This window comes from Girardinichthys multiradiatus, chromosome 10 (assembly GCF_021462225.1).
Source record: "Girardinichthys multiradiatus isolate DD_20200921_A chromosome 10, DD_fGirMul_XY1, whole genome shotgun sequence".
Taxonomy (NCBI): Eukaryota; Metazoa; Chordata; class Actinopteri; order Cyprinodontiformes; family Goodeidae; genus Girardinichthys; species Girardinichthys multiradiatus.
Window position 1 is genome coordinate 5,589,406 of NC_061803.1, and position 27,969 is coordinate 5,617,374.

The window sequence follows — 27,969 nt, forward strand, 5'->3', positions numbered from 1 at the left end:
GCCTAAGGAGCTAAACCAAAGGTCTTCACAGGACTTTATAAAAGCTCTAAAGTCACAATGAAAGCTTTGCATCACTGCTTTACATAAACAGTATTATCACTTATAAAAGAAATAAATCACTGGATTATGAAGCAGACTCTAAATTAGCAGTTTTACTCAAAGATAGCACCTTTGTGTAGCGTCATGGGCTAAACGAAAAGTCTTCACCGGCCACACAAGATCATAAGAAGGAACAATGGACTCTCTACAGCTTGAGACTAACACTGTGTTTGGCGGTATTATTACATCTTTCAAACCGCTGCCTCGACCAGCTGCATGGCTAATCAACAGACCCCTTTCATTGTCAGTTCACAAAAGCATTGCTTTAATCTGTGTGGCATCCGATCATTGGAAGGAAAAGTGACTGCAGTCATTAGGAATTTGTGATTTCGAGCATGATACCCACAGGGTCCATTGATATAAAAAACAAAAAATTCAAAGCGCTGTTTACAAATATGACCTTGACGAAACCGAAAATATTTAAAAAAGACTGTAGCCCTTGTTTCTTGAGAGGGGATGAGTGGGAAGACAGTGGGGCTAGCTTCAGCATGGCATTTAGGTTGATGGGCCAACAACGCCTATAGTGTTGAACCGAGATGAGCTGATAATGTGACTGACAAATGATCTGTTCAGTCATTTGGAGAGTCTGCTCAGCAAATATGCACTCAGTTATATTCCATGCACTTCAACGTGACCCTGGGCAGTGAACCCCGTAAATCAGCCTCACTCTGCACAGACGTTCATGATAAATGTGCTTGTTGATTGGACAGGATTACTCCATATCTATTTGTTTATAAGCTAAGATAAAAATCTCTGAAAAGACCACTTTTTTGTTACAGTATTGTAACAAAAATATGCAACTTGGCTGTCGGTTTTCCACTGAAAGTAATGTCACATCTTGGATTTTAACCGATTATTTTAGGGATGTCCAAAACTGGCCTCAAATATTGGATCGGTGTCCCTATTAAGGCATTTTTAAATGACGTAACTCAATTTCATATCCCTATTATCAGAGTGCTATGTAAGATTTTCATGTTTCAGCCAATGATTTGTGCAGATTATACAGAATTGAATTGAGAAAAAAGGTGCTTTAGGGAATTCATCTCACAAGTCTGCATAAGCTGCTAAATCATCAGATCCCTGCACAGAAGTATAAAATTACAAGTTGGCTGTTACATTTTAAAGAAAGGAGTGTTGGAATACTATTAAAAACTAAACGTATGTATTTGCGCATGCAAGTCTCTGTGTTTGTGTGTGTAGGTTGGTAGGGGGCACCAAAAATGTTTTGTCTCTCAGTGAACGAGGTTGGCTAGAAATATAAATTTGAGTATTATTTTTTGTTTTATCGTTTTTCTCCAGTAGTTGATATGAGTAGAGATGAGCTTTGTTATGCATTACCTACAACATACTCTGAAATGTACAAAGAAATCTGCCAGTTGGTTAATTAGCTACTTTTACTCTTAAAGATCAAATGAATAATATCAACTACAATAAAATGCTGTCAGCAAATGAACTGGTGGATTTATTTACTCTCATATTTAATGTTGTAAGTAAGACACTGATTCTTTGCAAAAGAGCAAGATTTTGATGATTATTCCAGTGTCTTGATGCCAGTTTTTGTTGAACATACAGTTAGAAATTGTTAGTGTACAAGCCAACAACAGTACACTTCAGGGAGCGAGTAACCTCAGCAATCAGAATCACAAAAACATCTAGATTGTTTGAGAAGATCTGTACCCTAAGTTTATATTGTATTTCAATAAACTATAATTTATTAGAGAAAAATATATTGTCTTACTTTGGCAAACAGTATCACTGACAGGGGTGCAGTCCTGCAACACCTCGTCTTCCTCATCACAAGTTGTGCAGGGGATGCAGGGGTCCCTGTAACTATCCTGGTCCGAGAAGGTGTCGTCGGTGCACTCCTCACACACCGTGTCATGGTCCGACTCACAGCTGTACAACATGCCCTGGCCTTCGGGACATTTGGTGCAGGCTTCACACCTTTGTGTGATTCTGTTTAGGTAGTAGCCATAGTTGCATGTGCAAATGGCATCATTGGAGTCGGTGCAGGGCGTCTCCATGCGGAGCAGGCCTGTACATTTTGTACAAAGCTGACATTTCTCCGTGTGGCTGAAGTTTTCTGAGAAGGTTTCACCTGTGAGAAGAAGGGTACATAGAAAAAGTTAATTTTTGCTTTTATTTCTTCTAGATTTACACACAATATAGTGGCATTGTTGGGAACACATTTAAGAAAAAAAATCTGCTTTCAATTTTACCTTTTGTATAACATAGGTTTACTGATTGTATATGATTATTATAATAATTTGCATCTAAAAAATTCTAAACAGAAAGTTTCAAAAAAACCTTTCAGATGGCTTAAAAAGTTTTGTATGTTAGTGAATGATGGCTTTATAAATTCCTACCACTGTATGAAGGCAAGTGATGTCTGCCTATTTTTTATCTCGTTGACTCAACTCCCTTTAGATCCTTTAACTTTATCCCAGCTGATTCTTGTGTCCCTCTGCTTTAGCCTAATTTAGCAATTCAGAATTTTTATACTCAGTGTTTGAATAAAAGCATTTTTTATGCATTTCTTCCCACTGTTGTTTAACATTGCAGTCAAACCTTTAAATGAACAACTAAGCACAAAACCACAGCAAACAAATCAAAAAATACAAGCCAAAGTCCTATATTGTATTATATTATATTATATTATATTATATTATATTATATTATATTATATTATATTATATTATATTATATTATATTATATTATGTAGTGCATAGTATACCCATCAAAATAAAGTCTTGCTCCCGCTTGCAAGGATTTTGCACTGAGGCGATTTGCATGTTTGGCAGTACACCAATTTCATAGCCATTCCTCCCATATTGTCCCGTTCTGCCATCATTTTGTTCCCGTGACTAAACCATTTCCTACTATTATGTCCTGTCCCATTTTGTCCTGTCATATTTACCATATTTTACACATCTGCTTATCCTTGCGCACATTTTTGTTTGTCTGAGTTGGCCATTTTGGTGAGTTATGGAAATAATATTGGTGACGATGAGAAAAATTTTATTTGTTACTACATTTTTTGCACTTGTTCTCACTAATTAAAGAAGCATAACTGAAAATGAATTTAATTACACACGCGAATGACAGATTTGACAGAATCAAATTTAGCTACATTCATTCTATTTTGATTCTTGTTATAGTGCAATGCATTCAAGTTCAATTTATTTTATCTAAAGAAACCCTTCTGATTGTATTAAGTCATGGACTTTGCAGAAAACCCTCCTTTTCCTTTTTATTTCAGCATTTCAAAGCACTGCTATTATTGTGCTGCTTGAGAAAGGGCTATTTGTTTTAATACAACACATTTGCCTTTTTTGCCAATTTATAAATACTCAAAAATAGATTCTGTATAAACTCGGCCACCTGAAGCAGGAAAATATAATTTTTTTACTGAAAATGAGCAGCAACAGTTTTATGAATGTTTTTTTTTTTAAATAATAAATGACATCAATAATATGTTTTGCACACCTGCCAAATTTCCTTGGGCAGACATATCTGCAAAGGTTACAATCAATACTTCATGGTTTATGGAATTGTATTTTGGCTGGATAGAGAACTGGGAAATGCACTAAATTATACAACAGACCCATTTGTAAAAGCAGTTTGTTTGTGTGTGTGTCAGGGTCTGGGTTGTGTGTTTGTATATATTGTGCTGGCAACATTGTGTTCAGTTCCTAGATGGTGCTGGAGTTCTCAGGTGCGCTGGGGGACAGGTGCGTCTTATTCTGCTAATTGCATGGAGGAGTACTTAAGCAGGAGGCTGCCAGCACTTCGACGCCAGAGTGTTTGCCTTCAGTGGTAACGAACTCAGCAACCTCTAGTCTAAGCTTTGTTTTTGTGCTCTAAGTAACTTTGTTTATGCTCCCTTGCAGGCTGACCCCTGATTCTTGGATTTACCTCGCTGAACACAGATTTCGGTCCCAGAAATTCTGTTGGTCAAGACTTTCTACGTTTTTGAGGACTTCGTTTCCTAAACTCCTGACTTCAACTGGATTCTGCTCTAGCTGGCATCTTTCCTACTTCCTCCATTTCTTGGATCAAGACATGAGAATACTCTGTCCACCCTCCAACATAAGCATCTGCATCTTGGATAACTTCATGGTTTTTCCAGTCTGCCTCAAACAGCACCAGAGGAAACATCTGAACAAACTCTGCTACGTAAACCGAGACCCCGAATCCCTCAACCCCTGGTGACCTGACTGCACCTACATAGTAAGCCGTTCACCTGAGTATCTTGAATTATTTTTCATTAATTCTGCCTTATTATAGTTCCGTGTCTCATCAGTTCTCTTCCCCTAAATCCCATACAGTTAAGGATTCACTTGTTCACGTTCCTGATTATTTGTTGCACAATAAAACATCATTTTACTGATTTTCGTTCTCCAGAGTGTACTTCTGTATGTGAGCCAGATCTATTCCGAAAACAATGACAGAACACTGTGGCCCACAAGAACCAGCAGAAGCACTCTGTAGAACTCTCTCTGAACACGCTGATCAAATCCATTTTCATGATTCATCTCTCCATTCCCTTTCAGAGCAACAACACCAAACAGATCAACAGTTAGAGCAGATTACCGCCATATTACAGCAAACCCTAAACTCACAGTCCACCGTACAGGTAGATGGCGGTGCCGCACCACCGGTATCTCAACAGCTTCCTCATTCTCGTGATGTCACCTCCCCTAACCCAGAACAGTTTTCTGGTGAGCTGGGTAACTGCAAGGGATTTTTGTTCCAGTGTAACCTGGTATTCAACAGTTCTCCCCGTTCCTTTCCCCATGATGTTGTGAAAATTTCTTAGATAACTGGCTGATTGTCAGGCAAGGCTTTACAATGGGCTGAAGCCCGATTCTCTGATTGCAGAGATTTTGGTGGTTCTTTTGTAGAGTTTGTCAAGGAGTTTAAACAAATATTTTCTCCGTAGTAGACAAGTCTTTTACTGGCCAACAGTTGAGAGCCCTCAAACAACGAAATAGACCACTTAATGAGTTTTCCATTGAATTTCGTACCTTAGCTGCTGCCTCTGGTTGGAATAATGAAGCATTAAAGACTACCTTTTTTGCATGCATTAGACAATTCCTTAAAGGATGAGTTAGCCTTGGTGGATGAACCTCCTACACTAGATGAAGTTATTACCTTAGCTACTAGAGTTGACAATAGATTACGAGAGAAGAGCCAGAGCTGAAAGGTCTGTTTTCAAACCACTGTTAACCAATTTTTCACCCTATGTTAAGGCTCCACCTCAGCAACTGGCATCTGATCCTGAGCCCATGCTGGTGGGACGCACCCGTCTCACTTTTAAAGAGAGACAGACATAGACAAACTAAACAATGTTTTTACTGTGGTTCACCTGATCATTTCGTAGCTAACTGTCCAACTTGCCCCAGGCCATCAAAAGACAGGGTCCACCAACTTTAAAGGGTGGACCACTCACAGACTAATAAGGCCCCCAGATTCAGCTTACCTGCAACTATCATAATAAATCAACATACTTTGACCTTGTGCACTTTAATAGATTCAGGTTGCAAACAGAATGTGATAGATTCAGAGTTGGTTATCAAAGCAGGAATTGAGGTGGAGCCTCTTACTTCCCCATGTTCCGTTTTAGCCTTAGACGGAAAGAAACAGCAGAAAATAACTCGGTGTACCAAGCCACTAGAACTCTTGTCAGGTAACCATTGGAAAAAGATATCTTTCTTGTGTTTCCGGTGTCCCAAGGTGCCATAGTTCTAGGTTTTCCCTGGTTACAAAAACATAACCCTCATTTGGTTTGGTCTGAGTGTCGTATTGAGTCCTGGTCCATTAGTTGTCACTCATCTTGTCTCCAGTCAGCCTTCTCCCCGAGCTCTCCCCGGCAGGCTAATAAAGAGGATGAGGTAATAGATCTATCTCATGTGCCACTTGAGTATCATGACTTAAAGGGAGTTTTTGTAAGAACAAAGTTCTATCTCTACCACCTCACAGACCCTATGTCTGCGCGATCGACCTTCTTCCTGGTGCCCCTCTGCCTTCTAGCAGACTTTGTAACATCTCTCGTCCAGAACAAAAGTCAATGGAAAACTATATTGACTCCCTGTCGGCAGGTATTATTCGGCCTTCCTTCTCACCACTTGGGGTGGGGTTTTTCTTTGTAGGGAAGAAGGATGGCTCGTTACGTCCTTGCACTGATTATAGGGGCCTAACTCAAATCACTGTTAAGAATAAATACCCACTTCCCCTCATTACCTCTGCCTTTGAACCAGTTCATGGTGCAACTATATTTTCCAAGCTAGATCTCAGAAACGCTTATCACCTTGTCAGGATCCGCCAGGGGGATGAGTGGAAGACGGCTTTCAAGACACCGTTGGGTCATTTTGAGTACTTGGTCATGCCATTCGGACTATGCAATGCTCCTGCTGTTTTTCACGCCTTAGTCAATGAGGTTCTCAGAGACTTTTTGAACATTTTTGTTTTCGTATATTTGGATGGTATTTTGATTTATTCCAAGGACATTCAGGAGCATCAGAAACACATTCGCCAAGTACTTCAGTGTCTTCTGGAGAACCGCCTGTTTGTGAAAGCCGAAAATGTGAATTTCACCAACCTTCCATCACCTTTTTGGGCTACATCCTTGAGGGTGGACAGGTACGTTCAGATCCAGAGAAGATCATAGCAGTCCTGGACTCGCCTGTGCCAGACTCTCGCAAATCACTACATCATTTTCTCGGGTTTGCAAACTTTTACAGACGATTTATCAAGGATTACAGTCTGACTGTTGCACCCGTTACTGCATTAACCTCTTCCAAGATCTCGTTTTCCTGGTCATCTGAAGCTGAAGCAGCCTTTCAGGCTTTAAAAAAAAAGTTCTCTCAAGCCTCCGTTTAGTTCATCCAGATTCTTCAAGACAGTTAATCTTGGAGGTTGATGCTTCTGACATCTATGTTGGAGCTGTTTTGTCACAAAACTCTGAGGATGGGAGACTCCATCCTTGTGCTTTCTTTTCCCGTGGGTTCAGCAACACCGAAAGGAATTAGGATGTGGGGGACAGAGAACTACTAGGCATAAAACTAGCCCTTGAGGAGTGGCGCCACTGGCTAGAAGGGGCCAAACATCCCATCCAAGTCTGGACAGATCATAAGAACCTAGCCTACCTTCAGTCAACCAAAAGACTTAACCCACACCAGTCTCGGTGGTCTTTATTCTTTTCTCGTTTTGATTTGTGCATTTCTTTCAGACCCGGATCCAAAACTGCTAAGCCTGATGCCCTCTCCAGACAGTTTGCCGCTGAGGATTCGGTAAAGGAACCAGCTCCCATCCTGCCACCCAGTTGGACAATAGGGGCACTCAGGTGGGAGATAGAAGACACTATTATTAGGGCTCAACAACATGAACCTGGGCCTGGCACTGGACCATCCAATAGCATCTATGTTCCGTCTCAAGTACATTTCAGACTCATCGACTGGCTTCATACAGCCAGATTTTGGGGTAGCAGGCTATAGCACTGGTTCAGAGGAGGTTTTTGTGGCCGTCCTTACATAAGGATGTGAAGGATTTTGTTCAGGCTTGTACAACCTGTGCCACAAACAAGTCGAGTAACCAGCCACTTGCAGGTCTTCTCCAACCCCTCAGCATTCCTAATCGGCCGTCATCCCACATTGCATTGGACTTTGTTACTGGACTACCACTCTCCTCAGGTATGACAACCATTCTCATGATTGTTGATTGGTTCTCTAAGGCATGCCATCTCATTCCCCTCAGGAAACTCCCGTCAGCTCTACAAACTGCTAAACTTCTCACTAAACATGTTTTTCGTTTACATGGGATTCCACAAGACATTCTATCCGACCGAGGTCCACAGTTCATCTCTCAGGTTTGGAAAGAGTTTTGCTTGGCTCTAGGAGCTAAAGTCTCATTGACTTCAGGTTATCACCCTCAGTCCAACGGCCAAACTGAAAGATTAAATCAGCAACTGGAATCCACTTTACGTTGTCTCACATCTACAAATCCCACAGATTGGTGCTCATACTTACCTTGGGTTGAGTATGCACTCAACTTGCATGTTTCTTCAGCTACTGGACGATCTCCATTTGGGGCTTCCCTTGGTTACCAGCCACCCCTGTTTTCTGCCGACAAGAAGGATATCACGGTTTCCTCAGTCCATCAGCATGTCTGCCGCTGCAGATCTATCTGGACTTCAACCATCCAAGCCCTTCACCGTACCGTTGATCAAAATAAGCGTTTCGGTGACTGGAGACGCCATCCTGCACCTGAGCACCAGCCTGGTCAGAAGGTATGGTTGTCGGCGCGTGATGTGCCCCTAAAATTCATGTCCCGAAAGTTTTCGCCTCGTTTCATCGGACCCTATGAGATAGAGACTGTGGTCAGCCCCTCTGCGGTTCGCCTTTGTTTGCCTGCAAGTCTTTGCATACATCCTACGTTCCATGTGTCTCAAATAAAGCCAGTGATCCCTAGTGCTTCTGCTACGTAAACCGAGACCCCGAATCCCTCAACCTCTGGCGACCTGACTGCACCTACTTAGTAAGCCGTTCATCTGATTATCTTATTTATAGTTAGTTCTGCCTTATTATAGTTCCTTGTCTCATCAGTTATCTTCCCCTTCCTTCCATACAGTTGAGGATTCACTCGTTCACCTTCCTGATTATTTGTTGCACAATAAAACATCATTTTACTGATTTTCGTTCTCCAGAGTGTACTTCTGTATGTGGGTCAGATCTATTCCGAAAACAATGACAGTGTGCCTGTGTGTAACACTAAACAGCAACAGAAATTATGCCATAAGAGATACAGGCAATGCAAATGTGACTGTGCAATCTCTGTTTTCAAGACACATAACCTGATTTGAATTGATAAATTAATTTATTTTCAGGGAAAGAACATGTCTCAAGTTCTCAAATGGCTTTTAGTTTCTTTCTATTTTCTTAGAGGCTGAAAAAAAGTTCAGAGCCTGTTTTCAGAAAGAAAAAACTCTTGAATAATAGAAGCAAACTTTTCTTTCTTCTCACTTTCTCCTTGAATATCACTGATTTGTTAAGTCGTTTGTGTTTTGAAAACACTGGATACGATTTCCTTTACTTAATTATGCTAAACATCTAGAATTGTTCAAAACACATAAATCCACCTTCTTTTACCGCATCACAACCTGATTAAGTCTAGGTCATCTAATGTAATTAAATAGGGTTCTTCTAAAAAAGATTCTGCAAAAGTTTACGTTCTGACACAATGGGTGTGTTTTTGAACATTAAAGCATATTCAGTTACATTATTCAAAGAGGGGATATACTTTTTAGTTTCCCTTTTTTTTTTGTTGTTCGTGTTTTTAGGGTATACATTTTCACAAACTTTCCCATTTAGCCTACATTTTTGTTGGTAAATAATAACCAGGGAAATCTATGATCTGTGTTTCTGTTTAAGCTTAGAACACCTAAAGGACCAGATTATTTATATGTCAAAACTCAAGAACCGACAGAGGGTGTACTTTCTTTTTAGCATAATCTACACTTATTCTTATTTAAAAATTAACTACTAATGAAGCATAGACATGGGCTTTAAAATTTGCAACAACTGTTTGAAAAAACAGAATCAACACCAGAACCAGTATTCAGTGAAGTTGTTGGTATAACTATACATAAAAAAATGAAACTAATCTTTGGACACATCCTCTAATGTATATTAGGGCTGCACAATGCAAGCCGATGTATCCTTCACACAAGATTGTGCTGTTCCATTTGGCTGTCCTGTTTTTTTGTGCAATCAGCATTCTTCGTAAAGGCAACAAATCAATGGAACATGCTTTTAGAAGACGTGAGGAGCGGTTGCTTTTTTAAATCCTTTAAATCCAATTTAAAGGCTTTGTTAAAGACCACTCAGAGCTGCTGTTATTGATTAGGATGTTTTAAAAATCATGTTTGGTGTTGTGGGTTTTATAGTAAGATAATACAAGCATATCTGATGGTGTTGCTGGATCATGGTTGTCTATTTTATTGACTGTTCCTATCTTGATTATTAACTGTTCTTAAGCTTTCTTTTCTTATCTTGACCTGCCAGAGGACTGCAGATGTGAATTAGCTATTGTGATATCGTGGTGTGCAATGTAAATATAGCGAAGAACTGCTTGGAGTGCAAAAAATATTAGTTTTAGGCAGCTTTTAGGCAGTCCAGTCATGCATCTGGTGGTGGCAGTTGTTGCCATATAATGCAGGATAAAATGTTTTATAATGTAAAATGGTGGTAAAACATTAGGAAAGTACATGTTAAGAATGTTTGCAATGAACCCAAAGCAAAGAGACATCAACACTGTTGAGTGTTTGATGATTTACTGCAAGCAATATTATCTATTTATCCGTCAACATTATTGCAAATTGCACGTTTTCTTAATATCGTGCAGCTCTGTTGTATAAGAGGTATGTGCATTATTTTATGATTCACTCCCTTCACAAATATGTTGTGTGATGGGATAAAGGGCATAGATTTTGCGGGGTGATTTTGTTGTGATGTCAAATCAAATTTTTTCTTTCAGTGCTTACAACTGATTGTTGGACCATCTTAGGCTGAAAGTTCAATGTTCTATACTTTGTCTATAAGTGCTGCTAGGTGGTCAAATCATTATTAGCTGAATAAATCAGTAAATTAAACTCATCCCACGGCAACCACTTCAAGTATTCAGCATGCCGAGACAAGTGAATCTTCATTATAGCAGATCGAGCTTCTGCATAGTGTATCACGAGTTAATAATGCAGTATTAATCTTGGATCTCTTGTGCAATATTTGCATAGCACCTATGTACATTTCACTGTTATAGCGTCCGTATATACTACGTGTTGGATCTCTGTAATGCAACACTAATGCCGCAATATATATTTTTTTAATTGCACCAAAACTCTGTGGGAACCTGAAGATTATATTATCAGATGCATAGAAAGGCAAGGAGAGGTGTTATGTACATAAAGTTACAAAGGTTGGTTATAACTTTTTTTGTGGGTTAAATATCCATGACAGTCAATTTCAGTTTGCTTTCACCTGGCTGAAAACTAAACATAATTATAAAATTGTTCACAAAATCACCAGAGATTTATATCAATATTCACATTTTAAAGGTTTCTGTGAAAGAGTGTTCTAATCTTTCCTTTAAAATGCTTTTTATCCAGATAATTAAGCAGTGGTGTAAATTATTTAAGGTTTAGTTTAATTTCCCACGTATCACTGAACTGATCATGAAAGAAATTAGATGCAGGAGGTTGTGGGAGTTACACATTCTCGAAGTAGCTCTTTCTAGTTCAGTGTTTTGTGGCAGATCAAGTTCTTATTCTGCACTATTTGCCCACCAACCCCGCCAAATGCTCTGATGCTGCAGAGATTAAATTAGAGATCAGGAGAGATAGATTGACCGTGAGACAAAGAGAGACAGGCAGAGAGAAAACAAGAAATCAGAGATTGTGTCATTTGAGAACCAGATGAATCACAGTTCTGTGCAGTCGTGTCTTTAATTGGTGGTGTCAAATGTGGGTCCGTCACATTTTTGTTTAATTGTCTTTTTTCAGAGCTGGAAACCATCAGGGCCTGCTCACTATGTGGGCTTATTGGTGTCCAGTCATGTAGTGCGATCCCCTCACCCTCTCCCCATTATCTCCCCTCCTCAAACTGACGCACATACTCAGACTACTCTGACTGTCCCCCATGAGTTCTCTCAGAGCCATTATCATAATGCCATGCATCAATAATGCAAGTCAATACATTAATAACAGTGGCTGCAGCTTGGAGAGCAACAGAAATGGGAGAAGGACAAGGTTATGAATGCAAAAGAATTATCTAAATGTAGACTGAATTCTCCTTCTGAAGGACAAGATAGTACTTTTAGCACTGGACAAACATGCAGTCTTTCCTTCTGTTTTCACACCCAAATAAGGACTCTTATTCACCGAGTGTGTGCATGTTGCATCAACTCTTGACTCTGAAAGGTTTGCCTTTGTCTCCATTCCAGCTCTAATTGTTCTGTTTTATCTCCAGTTATCTGCTCATTCATCCAAACTCCTATTGTGTTTTATACTTGACCGTTCTTTTTAGCACTTCTGCCAAGCCTCTGTTAACTATTTGTTCTAAATGAAGCCTGAGTGGAAACCTCGCCATGTGTCTTATAACTAGAAACCTGTGAGAGAAAATAGCATCACCTTCAGAAGGTATGCATGCGCCAACACATGGAAAATATAAACACTGATCAACAGAACTTTGATCGACAAGCCCCTAAAACATGTTTAAAAGGCCTTAAGCGCAATTCTAAACTAAAACAAATTGAGAAATCCAAATTATTTTTATCAGAGTTTATTTATTTTGTAGGTTGAAAAAGTATTCCAAAAACCAAGGGTAGCATGAAGAGGACATGACTGTAGTCAATATAGAGAGTTGCACAGAAAATGTGTGGCACACACCTTCCTTTCAAAACAGTAAAACACACTTAGGCTTTTTCTGTATTTTTATATTTTCAAGAATCAATATTATTGAATAGACTACCCATGACTGAAGTCCAGTGATCTGTTTTGCCTCAGCTCACTTTATCATAACCCGTCTGATGTGTGTCAGATACACCTTGCAAAGAATCGGCACCATCTATAGACACTAAATCACACGTTCAGGACACAATGCTAGATTCCTCTTGCACGAGTCAACTCATACAGTGTGCTTGCTTGGCAAGTCAGGGGCGTAACAGGGCGTAACAGCAGACGGTTGACTTCAACCCTCCCCGCTATCCAAGTCCTTTCACAAAAGTCTCGCCTTAAAGTGTTTTGTTAAACGGGCTTAAGATTGAACTTTTTAAGCAACAAACACTCCAGGTAAGTCTGGCCTAAAGCACATGACGACTACATTGAATAACACGTCATGCCCATTGTTTGGAGAAGAAACAGATTGACAGATTCTTCTTTATACCCAAAGCCCTGGGAACACTGTTAGAGTGCATGCCATCACAAACTCTACTTTACTCTCTTAGGCTGATCGGCAGGTCTGGGAACTTTTAACTAGTAATGCTTTTCTTTCTATTACCCTTGGTTATAAATATGATGTGACACAGAAGAGCCATAGGTCACTAGGCTGGGATAGGACCTGTTTTTCTTCCTGCCACACAGTGGTAAGGATTAAAAGGGGGAGAAATAAGCCTCACTGTTAGAGAACTGCAGCACAGAGTGGCCAAGTCTCCATAACAACCATTAGATGCTATTTACATGCCAATCAGTTGTTCGGGAGGCATGCCAGGAAAAAGCCTTTTCTGTCCCACAACCACAAAATGTAAACATGTGAAGTTTGCCAAATGCAGCCGGGACTTTAACTGGAACTGTTTGCTTTAGTCAGATGAAACTAAGTTTTGAAGCAACTCCAGATGGGTCTGGTGTAAAACACAGAATGAACATGTGGGAACAAATGTCACGCCCACTGTTAAGTTTGGTGGAGGATCTGTGATGCTGCGGGCGGGATTTCTTCCAAAGGCAACAACAACCTCCATTAGCTGGACCCACTTATAATGCCTGCTGAAATAAGTACAAAGAAATGCTAACTAAGACTATCAGCTGAACATGAGCTTCAGCTATTTTTCATTTCTTTCAATTTACTTGTTTACTAGCCATCCAACTGGTAGATATTAGCTACCTAAATATACTTTCTGAAAAAGTTGTTTGCCAACTGTTCTATTATTTACAGCAAGAACAGCTAATCATTTTAACAAATTACCTTAAGCAGTCACGTAAATGCAGCTAACTAGCAGCTTAGGCATTGTTTCTGGCTGTGCCGCTGAAAGGTCAGAGTTTAACCCTTTTTAACCAGGGTGACAGAAATAGTTTACATGCTTTTGCTAAACATCTCATCACTTTATCTTAATTTATAGCTGTGTTATAAAATCTGTCAGAGTTATCTACATTTCTTCATGTCTGTGATTGAATGCACATGGCTTGTCATTGTGTGTTTGCTCATGTCTGAATAGAACAAGGACTGTGGTATTATCACCTCTAAAAACGCTCATGTTGTACAACAGAAAGACAAAACATCCGAGATATCTCTCAAAAAGGTCAAGTCGAGTCCAAATTGCGTACACATTCAGCATATGCAGTGTGTAAAAAGAAAATTTGTGGGGAAAAAAAAAGAAGCTGTCCAGGAGTTTAACTCTTTATTTGAGGCGCAGCATACATCCATCCAAAGAAGTTTTACAAACACACTATAATAAATTTTCCATCTCTGTGACTTCTCTCATGACCTTTAATCAAACCCTTTACTTGATGTGGGACTCCTTCGCTCATGGTTTGCAGTCTTTCACTGACCCAATGAGGTTGACATCTACTTCCTGGCCAGCATGAGGGAGAGTTGGGGAATTCATACGTGGAAAACACTGGGAAAACTATGGGAAATGGCTGTGGACCAACCCTGTCTTCCACAGAGGACAAGGAAACCTTTGACCTCATGTAATGCTTATACACCCCTATGCTCAGGCATAAATTCACCTCAAAGAGACGACCTTTAATAATACACAGATTTCTTCTGCCACTGGTTGTCCGTGTCTAGTTTGAATTTATATTGCTTACCGTTTTAATTATAGTTCAATAACGTATCCGATGCTTTAAATATCTCCCCCTGGAGATCCTTTCAGCTGCATCTGGAGCCGATCACGCTCTTTTATCATCTTTCCGCTACTGTCCTCATTTCTTTTAGTAGTCATCCAGAGCTTCTCTCCCTACATGGTGAAGGCAAGGATGAGGGCAGCAGTGCCAGAGAACAGCTATGCATGGTATCTATTTTACTTCTAGCATGATAAAACTGATTTAGTCTGTTACATTTTAATTTGAAGGCTTGAAGATGCATAAGAAGGATAATTTATGCTTTATGCTCACTAATTGTTGAGTACACAGATATTCCTCACAGTTTAAGACATACCTAGTCATGTTTTTGCTGCACATCCTGAATACTTATCTCAACACCAAAATTAAATCTTATATTATGTAAAAGAGCTTGTTTACCACTGTACTCAATTGCATCTCCTTTTGGTAGAAGATAACAGAAGGAAACAATTGTAGTTTTGTTTATGTTTTGTGGTATGGGGTTTATTAGTTTAATTTGGATTCCTAATGTTTTACTTTATGAAACTAATATCTTCTTTAATTTGTGACTGCAGGTAATTCAGTTTACCTTCTATACTGCTGGAAAACATTTATCTTGCTAAAGGAGATGAGGTCTTCCAAATGCACCATATGCTGCTTTAAAATCAATACGGTTGTTTATCATCAAAGGTTCCAGCCTGAGTTGCCAATGCCAAAGTGTAATAATGCACAACTACTGTGGATGATTGGCTCTTGAACTACAGGTCCTTCTCAAAATATTAGCATATTGTGATAAAGTTCATTATTTTCCATAATGTAATGATGAAAATTTAACATTCATATATTTTAGATTCATTGCACAATAACTGAAATATTTCAGGTCTTTTATTGTCTTAATACGGATGATTTTGGCATACAGCTCATGAAAACCCAAAATTCCTATCTCACAAAATTAGCATATTATTAAAAGGGTCTCTAAACGAGCTATGAACCTAATCATCTGAATCAACGAGTTAACTCTAAACACCTGCAAAAGATTAAATTTTCATCATTACATTATGGAAAATAATGAACTTTATCACAATATGCTAATATTTTGAGAAGGACCTGTATGTGCTGATAAGCTAGAGGGTCATTACCAGCGTTGGCCACGTTCAGCATCAGCATCTAGGATCTCAAAACAGAATAAATTGTTTTTTACTCCACAACTTTAAAGGTGTTTTCAGATCTTAGGTATTTGTCGGTACATGGTACAGTTTACTTTTACTACAGACATGTTTTCTCTTGTATGTTTTCATTATTCTAGTGCAGGTGTTACACTATATCAGTAGCGTCCATCATGTAACATCTGTATGCATCGATATGGAGCTCATAGCTAACTTAGCTGCTCAGTGAAGCATCACCCTGATCAGATCGTGTGGAGTTTGGGGCAGAAAATGTTTAGTTAACTGGTTAAATAGGACTGTAATATTTGCTTAGTTCATTGTTAAACTGTCTAGTTTTCATTAATATTTGATGTCCCAAAGAGTAATAACTTGGCTCGGTACCGGCAGATATGAATAGCCTATGTAGTTTTAGCTATGTGAAGCTGTAGCTTCATATTCTAGAGCGCCACTGCAAGAATTAAAGATCCTTTTGTCATTAAATGGATTAACAGCTTCACAGCTGCAGGGAGTTCTGAGGACAAACCCATTTATCCTAGCCAGGCACGTTTACGTGGCTCGTTAGAGACCCTCCGAGATCATGTTCATGAATGAGCTAGTCCTCTGAGGACTATGTATAGAACCTCGTGTACATGCCTCATGTGCAGAAAAATATAACATCTGAAATACCTTTCTAATTTTAGTGTCTTCTCTGTATAAAATTGTGGGTAGACGATAATAGGGCTGCACATTATATCACAAATTTCCCTACTGTAATATCACTATGCGATATGCATATAAAGCGCATATCGCAAATAACTGCGTAGACTGCAATAAGTGTTAGCTCATTACATTCAGGCTCTCTATGCATGCAGTTTATTTGGTGACTTGTTTAATGCAGCGTGAAAAGTTGTAGAAGGTAAAGAGGTGGTAAGGTGTTGAAGTAGATAAGTTAACCAAGGAGCCAGTCAAAGTAATTTTCAATAAAGCAGTTTGGTTAGGATTGACACAAAGGATTTATTTTATTTTTCTTCAGATGTTGATAGACTACCCGTCATCTGGTGTGTGTGTGTGTGTGTGTGTGTGTGTGTTTGCTTAGAATCCAAATGAAGACGACACTGCCACTGTTTATTTGTGTGTTTATTGCAAGTCATAAAACCGTTGCAGAACTCATGAATATTACCACGTATCACATCTTCTCTCAATATGGTGCAGCTTTAGAGGATAAAGTAATAAAATATACAGGTCCTTCTCAAAATATTAGCATATTGTGATAAAGTTAATTATTTTCCATAATGTCATGATGAAAATTTAACATTCATATATTTTAGATTCATTGCACACTAACTGAAATATTTCAGGTCTTTTAATGTCTTAATATGGATGATTTTGGCATACAGCTCATGAAAACCCAAAATTCCTATCTCACAAAATTAGCATATCATTAAAAGGGTCTCTAAACGAGCTATGAACCTAATCATCTGAATCAACGAGTTAACTCTGAACACCTGCAAAAGATTCCTGAGGCCTTTAAAACTCCCAGCCTGGTTCATCACTCAAAACCCCAATCATGGGTAAGACTGCCGACCTGACTGCTGTCCAGAAGGCCACTATTGACACCCTCAAGCAAGAGGGTAAGACATAGAAAGACATTTCTGAACGAATAGGCTGTTCCCAGAGTGCTGTATCAAGGCACCTCAGTGGGAAGTCTGTGGGAAGGAAAAAGTGTGGCAGAAAACGCTGCACAACGAGAAGAGGTGACCGGACCCTGAGGAAGATTGTGGAGAAGGGCCGATTCCAGACCTTGGGGGACCTGCGGAAGCAGTGGACTGAGTCTGGAGTAGAAACATCCAGAGCCACCGTGCACAGGCGTGTGCAGGAAATGGGCTACAGGTGCCGCATTCACCAGGTCAAGCCACTTTTGAACCAGAAACAGCAGCAGAAGTGCCTGACCTGGGCTACAGAGAAGCAGCACTGGACTGTTGCTCAGTGGTCCAAAGTACTTTTTTCGGACGAAAGCAAATTCTGCATGTCATTCGGAAATCAAGGTGCCAGAGTCTGGAGGAAGACTGGGGAGAAGGAAATGCCAAAATGCCAGACGTCCAGTGTCAAGTACCCACAGTCAGTGATGGTCTGGGGTACCGTGTCAGCTGCTGGTGTTGGTCCACTGTGTTTTATCAAGGGCAGGGTCAATGCAGCTAGCTATTAGGAGATTTTGGAGCACTTCATGCTTCCATCTGCTGAAAAGCTGTATGGAGATGAAGATTTCATTTTCAGCACAACCTGGCACCTGCTCACAGTGCCAAAACCACTGGTAAATGGTTTACTGACCATGGTATCACTGTGCTCAATTGGCCTGCCAACTCTCCTGACCTGAACCCCATAGAGAATCTGTGGGATATTGTGAAGAGAACGTTGAGAGACTCAAGACCCAACACTCTGGATGAGCTAAAGGCCGCTATCGAAGCATCCTGGGCCTCCATAAGACCTCAGCAGTGCCACAGGCTGATTGCCTCCATGCCACGCCGCATTGAAGCAGTCATTTCTGCAAAAGGATTCCCGACCAAGTATTGAGTGCATAACTGTACATGATTATTTGAAGGTTGACGTTTTTTGTATTAAAAACACTTTTCTTTTATTGGTCGGATGTAATATGCTAATTTTGTGAGATAGGAATTTTGGGTTTTCATGAGCTGTATGCCAAAATCATCCGTATTAAGACAATGAAAGACCTGAAATATTTCAGTTAGTGTGCAATGAATCTAAAATATATGAATGTTAAATTTTCATCATGACATTATGGAAAATAATGAACTTTATCACAATATGCTAATATTTTGAGAAGGACCTGTACACACAAAACTTTTCTCTACTTGCTGAATGCATGTTCTGATATCACAATATTTTTAAAAAAGAAATGCTGTCCAGGTTTATCCCCATGATACATACCCAAATCCGTATTTGGGTATGTATCATATTGGCTTTGTTCACCTCAGTGTAATTGTTATTTTACCAAGTTTAGAGCTAACATGATTAGAATATCAGTCGAGAGCAATATGAAGATGTTTCATGAAAACCAGGAACTTTCACTTTGTCTGTGCACATGTAAATAGTAGCAAATCCAACCACAGATGTTAGGAAAAAATCAGCAAAAACTAGTAAAGGGCATGCAACCAACATTTTGTTCTTTAATGTTAAACAGCTTTAACAATTTCTTTACTGGTAACATAATCAAACACATAACAGAACCTGTCCTCTGGGCAGAGTAAAAGATGTTTATGTGGTACTCACTGTCAAGACACGGAGCGCACTCTGTCTGTCTCGCTCCACATGGCGTGACGACGCCTTCGCCGGGCGGACACTGCTTGCAGCATTCTCCACTGGTCATATTCTTGCCCGAAGGACAACTGCGCTCAGAGGCCATACCTCCAGTCTGCCATTCAAGAGAAAGGTCAAGAAAATAATTCCTTATTTACATGCTGTGTGAGCATTAGGTTATCATTGTAAAAACTTCATGCATTTGTTTTTAAAGTTTAAAACATTTTGTGAAGCTGCATAAACAAATAATGTGCAATTACCGTGCAAAATAAAATGTTTTTCCAGCATTTAGCAGCTGAGAGAAAAAGGAAAGCACAAAAATACAATGCTCTTTGTCTCTCTCTCTTCATTCCCTTTCTTTCTTCCTAACCAGCTTATTTTTGGAATTTCCTTTAGTAAATTTTGGATACACGAGGATCAGAGTCTGGGAAAAAAAAAAACTGGAAATGGTTCAGCTCCATTCTCAGTTTCCCATGATGTTGTGAAATACAAGATTGCTTATCTTAATCTGTCGTTTAAACACAGTTGAGACAATCAGCAGAAGAAAAGTCACTCTGTGGTTGAACTGGTTACAACCTAAAAGGTAAATAACATTTTATTGAAAAATTGTGCTAATAATGTATCAGTTGAGATAGTTTAGTTTTAGAGGCATATTTTAGGGGTCAATGCATAAGGTTTTTTGAGTGGATTTCCTAATTTACTGGTACATTAAGTGCCAAAATAAAAACTAAGATATATAATAACTTTACTTGTAGATGGATACAATGAAGGAAAGGTTATTTGATTAGAATTAGACATTTATACCTGTTCAAAATTGTTAAGAAAATCCTTCATGAATGTAATAATGTACAAAACTGCTATTTAGATAATTTTGTCAAAACCATCTTAAAAACAGCTTGATTCGTAAAGTAAACAATTGTCTGTTCTTGCTAGTGTCAGGCTTTGCAGGATTAATGTCCCACCAAGCTTTGGTCCAGCTCTGTGTATGAGTATTTACACGTGTAATCGAGAGGCATTAATCAAAGCAACACAATAACACATCCAAACCAAGTTAAGTCGTTCTTCTCTTCAAGCATTCTTCCAGGAGTAACCTGCTGAGTGTGTTATCTTAGCTGTTGACAGGAAGGGATGTTTGTGCGTGCCTCTGCTTATGCATAAATGCATGAGAATCCCGGCACACTTTGCACGTTCATGCCTGAGTCCTGAAGTTCCCACATTTCTTAAAAAACTTCAACTGTCGTCTTTTAAAATAGCAACACGCCACCACCAAACCTTTCTCACACCATCTCTGTTTTTTAATCTCTTATTTAACAAATGCCTTCATTGCCTGACCCAACCTTGAAAAGAGCTTGGATTGGTTTCCAACTAAAACAAATCTGCTTTTTCTACTTTACAGTTACACGAGGATGTTTAGTTTCAGGCCAACATTTATCAACATTGGTTTCCCAATGTGTCTCCCACTCTCCGTAGATCAGGGGCCAACAGAAAACTGTTTTAATCTGCGTGTAAAGCATGCCTCATCCAGTGAGCAACATGTGAGTCAGCTTGTTCCCTACTGAGGCGAATTTGGTTTGAGGCGCATCATAAGAGAGTTTATCGCGGTTTGAGGGATGTGCGCACACATGTAGGTTTTGAGCAAAGGAGGTACCCTCTGCATAAATCGTCAGGGTTCAGGTGTGTGTGGAATGCAGCTGACAAGAGAGAGAAGAGCTCTACAAAACATCAAACGTCCCCTCAGGCATCTGGGTCAGCTGATGTGCCGTTTCTACATCTGTGTGAGTGTGCACAAAGCAGCACATCATGCCCTGAACCACAAGAATCCAAGAACAGATCAGAAACAAAGTCACTGACATCTATCAGCCTGAAAAGATTAAAAAGCCATTTTGAGGGGTTTGAGACTCCAGCAAGTCACAGTAAGTCATTATCACAAATGGAGAAAATATGGAACATTGGTGAACTTTCCCAAGAGAGGTCAGTTACCAAAACTTCTCCAAGAGGACAACGGCTATTCATCTAGGAGGTCATGTCAAAACCAAGAACCACATGGAAAGCACTGCAAACTTTACTCGCCCCTGTTAAGGTCGGTGATTTTAAGATTAAAGAAAGAAACTAGGCAAAAAATTGCATCTATGGAAGAATCCCAAGGAGAAAACCAACTAAAGGCCTGTGTCAGATATGCCAAAAAAAAGCATCAGTCAAACATAATTGCCCATAAAAGATGTATTGTTTTATTATTTTTGTTGCCATTAAATATTAAAGACAATCAAATAAAATGTATTACCAGACAAAGATAACCTGAGTAAATATAAATACAAATTAATGAAAAAAGCTATCCAAACCAACCCTATTTGAAGAAGTAATTGCACCCTAACCCTTATAACTTAGTATGCCACCCTTGTTTGCAACAAGAGTGTTTCACATCACTGTGGAGGAATTTTGCCCCACTCTTCTATGCAGAATTGATTTGATTCCGCCACATGAATAACCTGTTTAAGGTCATCCCACAGCTTCTCAGTTGGACTTTGACTAAGTATCTCCCAAACCCTCTTTTGCTTCTCATTCTCAAGGAAGTGGAGTTGCTGGTCTGATTTGGATCACTGTCCTGTTTCATAACCCATGTTTCTTTGGGCTGAAGGTCACAAACTGATGGCTAGACAGTCTCCTTCAGGATTTCCATATAGAGAATAGTAACGTTTTAATTTTCTATACAGTATTTAGAAACTTATAGATATGCTTTGTCTTCTACAGATCTTCTCATCACTGTGTTCAGAACCGCAGCACATGTTCTAGCTTATTATTACATTTTACAAAAGCAACCATTAAGATGTGAATGAAACCCATTTCCTTTGTACTGTACTTTCCCTCTTCTGCCCCCTTATTTAATGCACACACCCTTCCGACACACACACTCCTCTGCACGAACTCGCCAACAAACCTCCAGTGATGTGAACAAACCCGTTTAAAATGACACTTGAAATGACTCCAGCGTTTGGCGTCTGCTTATTTCGTTTTTTTCTCTCTGACCCTTTTTAGCTCCAGGTGTAGGTGCAACAGAACACCGGCTCAAAAACCAAAACGGAGATTAAAACGCATTAGCAAGCTAAAATCTGATGAATTGTGCAAAGAGATTATTTGGTGGATGTCATTTGAGCGAATAGCGTGTGAAATGAAGAAAAAAAAAAAGGATGCACGCCTTTTTAACAAGTTGAAGCTCGACATTAATGCTTTCATAAGCTGGTTTTAATGTGGGGCGAGCCAGTCTTTCTGAGGATGGAACAAGACGTACACTAATTACAAATGTGAAAGCTGAAATAAATGCCCATGGGCATGCGGACACAGCTATGGTTCTCCGATGGACCTTACAACTGCTTAACCTCAGAACTTTTTATAGACATATACCACTATGACATGTATGAATATATTTTTGCTGCATCTGTTGCATTGGCACGCTTGCATCCATCTAAGGTGCTCTGAAAGCCTAAAAAGCATTGAAAAACCTCATTTTGTGTTTTCTCAGATAGAATATAGGTTTCAATAATTTTTGTTTCAGTGTAGAATAACATATGAAGTTTGACCAGTACTGCTTAGGATTTTAGCTTTTGAACTACAGATTTGTTTAAAAAACACTGAAATAGACCTTTAAGTTAGACAAATTGGAAGCAATAAATCAGATTTAAACCTCAGCATCACTAGCCAGGCACTGGTATACAGCTATGCTTTCTGGATGAACTGTATTCCTTCAAACAAAAGCAGTAGAAAACTCATTCAGGCCACAACTGCCATACCATACAGCCCGTAAAAATTGTTTCACTGTGTATTAAGTGTGTTAAACCTGTTGCACTGATTTTGCTGTATGAAACTGTGCTGACTGTAGTACAAAGGGAAGGAAGGACTCTCAGAAACAGAAATGTCTGTTAATATATAGACTGTGCAAGGCAAGGCAAAAAAGCTCAAGAATTACAGGGTAAGCCCTTGTCCTTCAGAACAGAATACAAGGAACTGAGACTTTTACTTGGGTGGTATGATTAATCTGAGTCTCTGTCCTAGGCTATTTATGTATTATGTTATTGACTGCTTCACTCTAACAGGAATTAGACAACCCAAATACATCTACCACCTCCACTGTGCACCAATGAACAGTCAGTGTCCTTATTCAGTCTAGAGAAAATAAGATTTTCTGAGCTCATATATCCTGGCCACCTTAACCCCGAAGAATGATGAAATTCAGGCTCATTAAATTAGCTCTAAGTAATTTTTAACTCCATGTTGGCATCAACAGATGTTTTTAATTACTGCAGCCAAAAACTGATTTCTGTCTATTTTTTCTGTTCATGGGTACAGCTGACTCAGTATTTCTTTATTTAATTGTTTCTTTTTCCAGGACAAAACCACTGAAGGAGGTATTGCTGTTAATTAAAATGATAATCTTTTTGTTAATTATCCCATACTATGTATACTCTGTTTCTTATTATGGAAAGTACCCCTGGGTCAGCACGTCTATGTTCCTTTTGGTAACTGTCTACTGTTGGTTGCTCAAACTCAGCAGGATACTTTTGGTGGATTCTTCCCGTTTGTTTCTTTCAATTGTCGCCATGTCCTTGCTCAGGATAGGGACAAGCTGCTTAGTCAACAACTCGACACAACCAACTCAGCTTAATTTAACCCATTATGACCTGACATAGAACAAGTTTGCCAGAGCATATTTTTACATTTTTACATGCTGTAGAGCCATTTCTTAGAGCATTTCAATTTGCTAGACATCAGTACAACCCTTATATCCCACATTTTTATAATTTGTATATAAGTCCATATTGACACATTGAAATAAATTGCTAAAAATTGCAATTAACCACCAGAAATATAAAAATCGTTTCTTTCACACATATTTTTCTAATAACATAAATATCATAGCTGTATCCTTCAAAAACTGTCATGTAAAAAAATTGCACAAAACCCTTTCAAACCACAACAAGTTTTTATTTGGAGTGTATCCATGATTTTTGAAATACACAAATTTTTATAAACAGAGATAAAAACGGAAATAAAATGTGCATTGCAAACAATTTGAGAAAAGATATGTACATCAAAATAAACTATTTACAGTGGCGCAAAGTGTGCCAGATACCTATGAGCACATATGTTCATAGGACCATCTTCAAACAATAAAAAGTGCAATAAACAACAAAACATCTAATAATTTTTTACTGCGTTGAAACTTTAAAACACATGAACGAAAATTGAAATAATATTTTTTATCAAGATACAAAAAAGCAGAATGCAAAAAACACAACATGAACATAAAAAACTATTTACAATAGTGCAATCACAGACACAGCTTTCAATTTGACCAGTGGAGCTGTGATAGGCCTTGTGACAGGTGATTACTGGCTTCCCAGTGGAACGACTGCTGCAGCTCCTGTTTTCTGAAGGCTGACTCTTTCCTCTCCCTCTGCCTCTCTCCAGAGCACTGTGTGCCTCGGAGGAGCAGGAGGTCTCGTCTTCCTCCTCCTCATCATCAACACTGCATACAGAAAAAGTTACATTGTGTCTTATATGTGTCCATAATGTGCATAATATAATAATGATGCATAACACAGTAAAATTCTTTCAACTGTATATTTACCTTAGTTTTTTCTAACTCAGTAATATTTCATAAACATATACATACATGTCATGGGAAGAATCCATCCCGTCAATAAAATCAGCTTCATCTCCACTGTTGGCCAAATCCAGACCAGATGATTGGACAGAATCCCCCCTTCATCCGACTCTGTAAGCTCCAAAGCTTCTAGCGAGGTAAAATACCGTTTGGTGTGTCCTGCTTTTTGAGGCTCCATAAGTGTGTGTGCGACTGTGTAAGTGTGTGTTGAGTGTCTGGTGTGTGTGTGTAAAAGAGCAATAAATACTAAACGACGAGACAAGATGAAAGAGGAAGTGCGAGCAAAGTGTACTGCGGAAAAACTACAACTTCCAGGAAAGACGTCCTGGGAAATCAGATCACTTCCAGTTGTTGCGGGCAATGGCGTACAAGAAAACCACGTGATACTTCATCCTCCAATGTCATCACACATATTCCGATGTAGAAAGCACACAGCGGCCTGGATTTCTGCAAATGTTTCTGGAGAAGAAAACCACTGCTCTAAGACACATTGTAAATAGAATATTTAAGTTTAACTATCCAGTTTCATTCGCAAAAAAAAAAAATGTCTCTATCTTATTTGGTTGCAATTCTACAGGCATTTAAAAATAGATATGCAAATGGGAGCACCGGCCCTCCCGTTCGGTCTATAAAAGTTTAACCATATTTTTTACCAATTAACAATACACAGTAAACTTACTTTGATTGTATTATAAATAGGATCTGATTTACCTTAATCTCAATCTGACTATGCTTGGATTGTATCCAAAATTAACTCTATTGATTTGAATTATATTTATTAATTTATTTACTGATTTATTAATAATTTATTTATCTATTACAAGTGTCCTTTCTTGGCATTTCAGGCATTCCAAATAGAAAAGGTGGTTGTCTACATGTTTAAGAGAAGATTTGCTCTATTAAAACAGCATCTCTAAACAACACGGCTTAAGTTCATTGGTTGCAGCTGCCATAATGTCGCAAATGTTGTGATTTTCTGATATCATGCAGCTTACATTTGTTGAAATTGGGCACTGTATGTTGTCTTTTCAACAAAATGTCACTTTGAGGTTACATCCTTGTTTTTTTACAGGCCAATACATAACTAGCACCAAAATAAGAACATTTGGGTTTGGTCATTTATTTCTGTACTGTAACAATGCTTCTTGGCAATAAATCCCATCCTGTTGGAAAACATGTTTATTTCCCTTTAAATGCTGCATCCTTCAAACAGAAAATGCATTTGTGGGTTTGGCAGCAGGATTGAGTATGTGGGTTTCCAGTCAATAAATAGCCACCCCACAGCATCACACTGTCGCCACCAAAAGTTGTTCACAATTGGCATAGAGGATTTCGCAGGTTTTTTTATAGGCGCATCCCATATAAGCATTTTCCCTACTAATGTGGCACAATTTAAGAGGAATCAACAAGTTTTTAAGCAATCCAATCCATTGTTTAAATACAGAACAAATTTGTAAACGCAAAGTTCCTTACTTTTTTTGCCAAGTTTTTAAAACCCCATGCTCATTCTAAGATGACTGCTTTGTGAGGTGGACTCAAAATTAAAACCAATCCTAAAGTCCTATGGGCACAATGGTGTCAAAAAACATGACAATTAACAAAGCTGAATCATCACTTCTTAAAAACAGAAAGGAAGAAGCAGAAAGATCATACAATGGAGCGTGGAAGGTGAAGGAGAGGAGAGAAAGATTGAGGAGGAGAAAGGGTGGTCCAGCACCTATCAATATTGCATGTGCTGAGCCAGCAAAGGATGCATAGCCATCAGTGGGAGCAGCTGTCATATGCTGGTGATGTAGCAGGCTCCTAAATCAGGACCTCAACAAACTCATGGAACTTACTGACTTGACCTTTAGGTAAATCAAAGGTATTATAAAGCACAACAGGAGTGCTTCCTTTTGTATTCCCCTGAGGTTTGGGAAATGTTCTGCTCCTGTTTTGGCTCTTGTGGAAGTGCTGATATGAGGCCATGTGACTATTTACAAACAACAAAGCTTCTGTTATACCTCCCAGACGAGATGAAGTCCCATAAAGTGAAAAAAAAATCAGGCCTTTTTTATGTAAATTTATGTCTCATGGATGAGCTGCTCCACAGAGTCCGCTGTTATTGTCCTTCTGTCTGCGGGCACACATGTAACTGAGACGGGTGGAAAGCTCCATGCAGCAATCGAAGCTATAAAGTGTCAACCCGAATGGCTGCTCTGCTGCATGCATCCGTTCTGCTTTAACATCGTCAATCCAGGGTCCGAAAACAGGACAGGTGCAAGTGCAAGGAAGCCAAAAAGCATCAATATGTGAGGAATTACAAGGAGTTCTACACACTAAAACCACGTTTTAATCTCAGGATGAGCAAGATGCACCACATTTGCAGTGATTTTGATTATTTTAGATTAATTGAAGAGATCAGTTAAAACTTTCACAAACTTGATGCATATATAAACTCATAGAGCGTAAAGTTTTGCAACATTTTTAATGCACTGAATTTGTAAAAAAAAATAAAATAAAAAGTGCTACTCACCAGTCCAAGTAAGGCTGCTATTAAAACCAATTTCATCGTGTATCTCCTTTGCATATTTTTAAGAGCGTCAACAATCAGATGCAAGAAAGGAGGATGAAGTATCAGCAACTTAGACGTGAAGTAAACACGGCTGACATCGCTGAAGTCTTTCGCGATTCTTTCTATGTGTGTCAAAGAGAGGAGGAGAAAAACTCTCCTGATGACGTCTTCAAAGCGCCCCCTGCAAGCACGCAGCTACAATCCGGTCTGAGAGTCCAAACGACGCGGGTGAGGATGACCCATCGGGAGGGATTTCTGGCTGTGTGTGCTCTGCTTCCACTGGGGTTTCTCATGTGGCAGGAGCGTCTGAGTTCTGAGAGGCTTCACGGGAAGGACTCGTCTCCTGCCCACGCCCACTCGGCACACAAGAACGCAGCTTGTTCTATCTTTAACAACTCCAATTACGCTCCAGGATGTTGCTGTTGATCCGGACAAAACAACAAAAATGTAGCAAGGCCAAATAATTGATGAGTACATTTTATTTTAGATCTTGCTCATTAAATCTTATTTTTATGTCAGTCACCAAATTGCTAAACCTCAAGACATATACTGTATATTTTTTCTCTTTCTTTAATTTAGAAAATTTCTTTAATATTTGGTAAAATTGAC

The 27,969-nt window shown here is 39.1% G+C and overlaps 1 protein-coding gene across 1 annotated transcript in view; it reads right to left on the reverse strand.

Moving 5' to 3' along the window:
* ngfrb (nerve growth factor receptor b) overlaps window positions 1-27,654 on the reverse strand; it is a 51,615-nt gene extending 23,961 nt beyond the window's left edge. Inside the window, exons 1-3 of the mRNA XM_047377747.1 lie at window positions 27,322-27,654; window positions 19,121-19,262; window positions 1,838-2,197 (exon numbers count right to left, since the gene is read on the reverse strand). Of these exons, the coding sequence (XP_047233703.1) occupies window positions 1,838-2,197; window positions 19,121-19,262; window positions 27,322-27,375 (556 nt within the window). The 5' untranslated portion in view covers window positions 27,376-27,654. The remainder of the gene's footprint in view (window positions 1-1,837; window positions 2,198-19,120; window positions 19,263-27,321) is intronic.
* Between the last annotated feature and the right edge of the window lie 315 nt (window positions 27,655-27,969).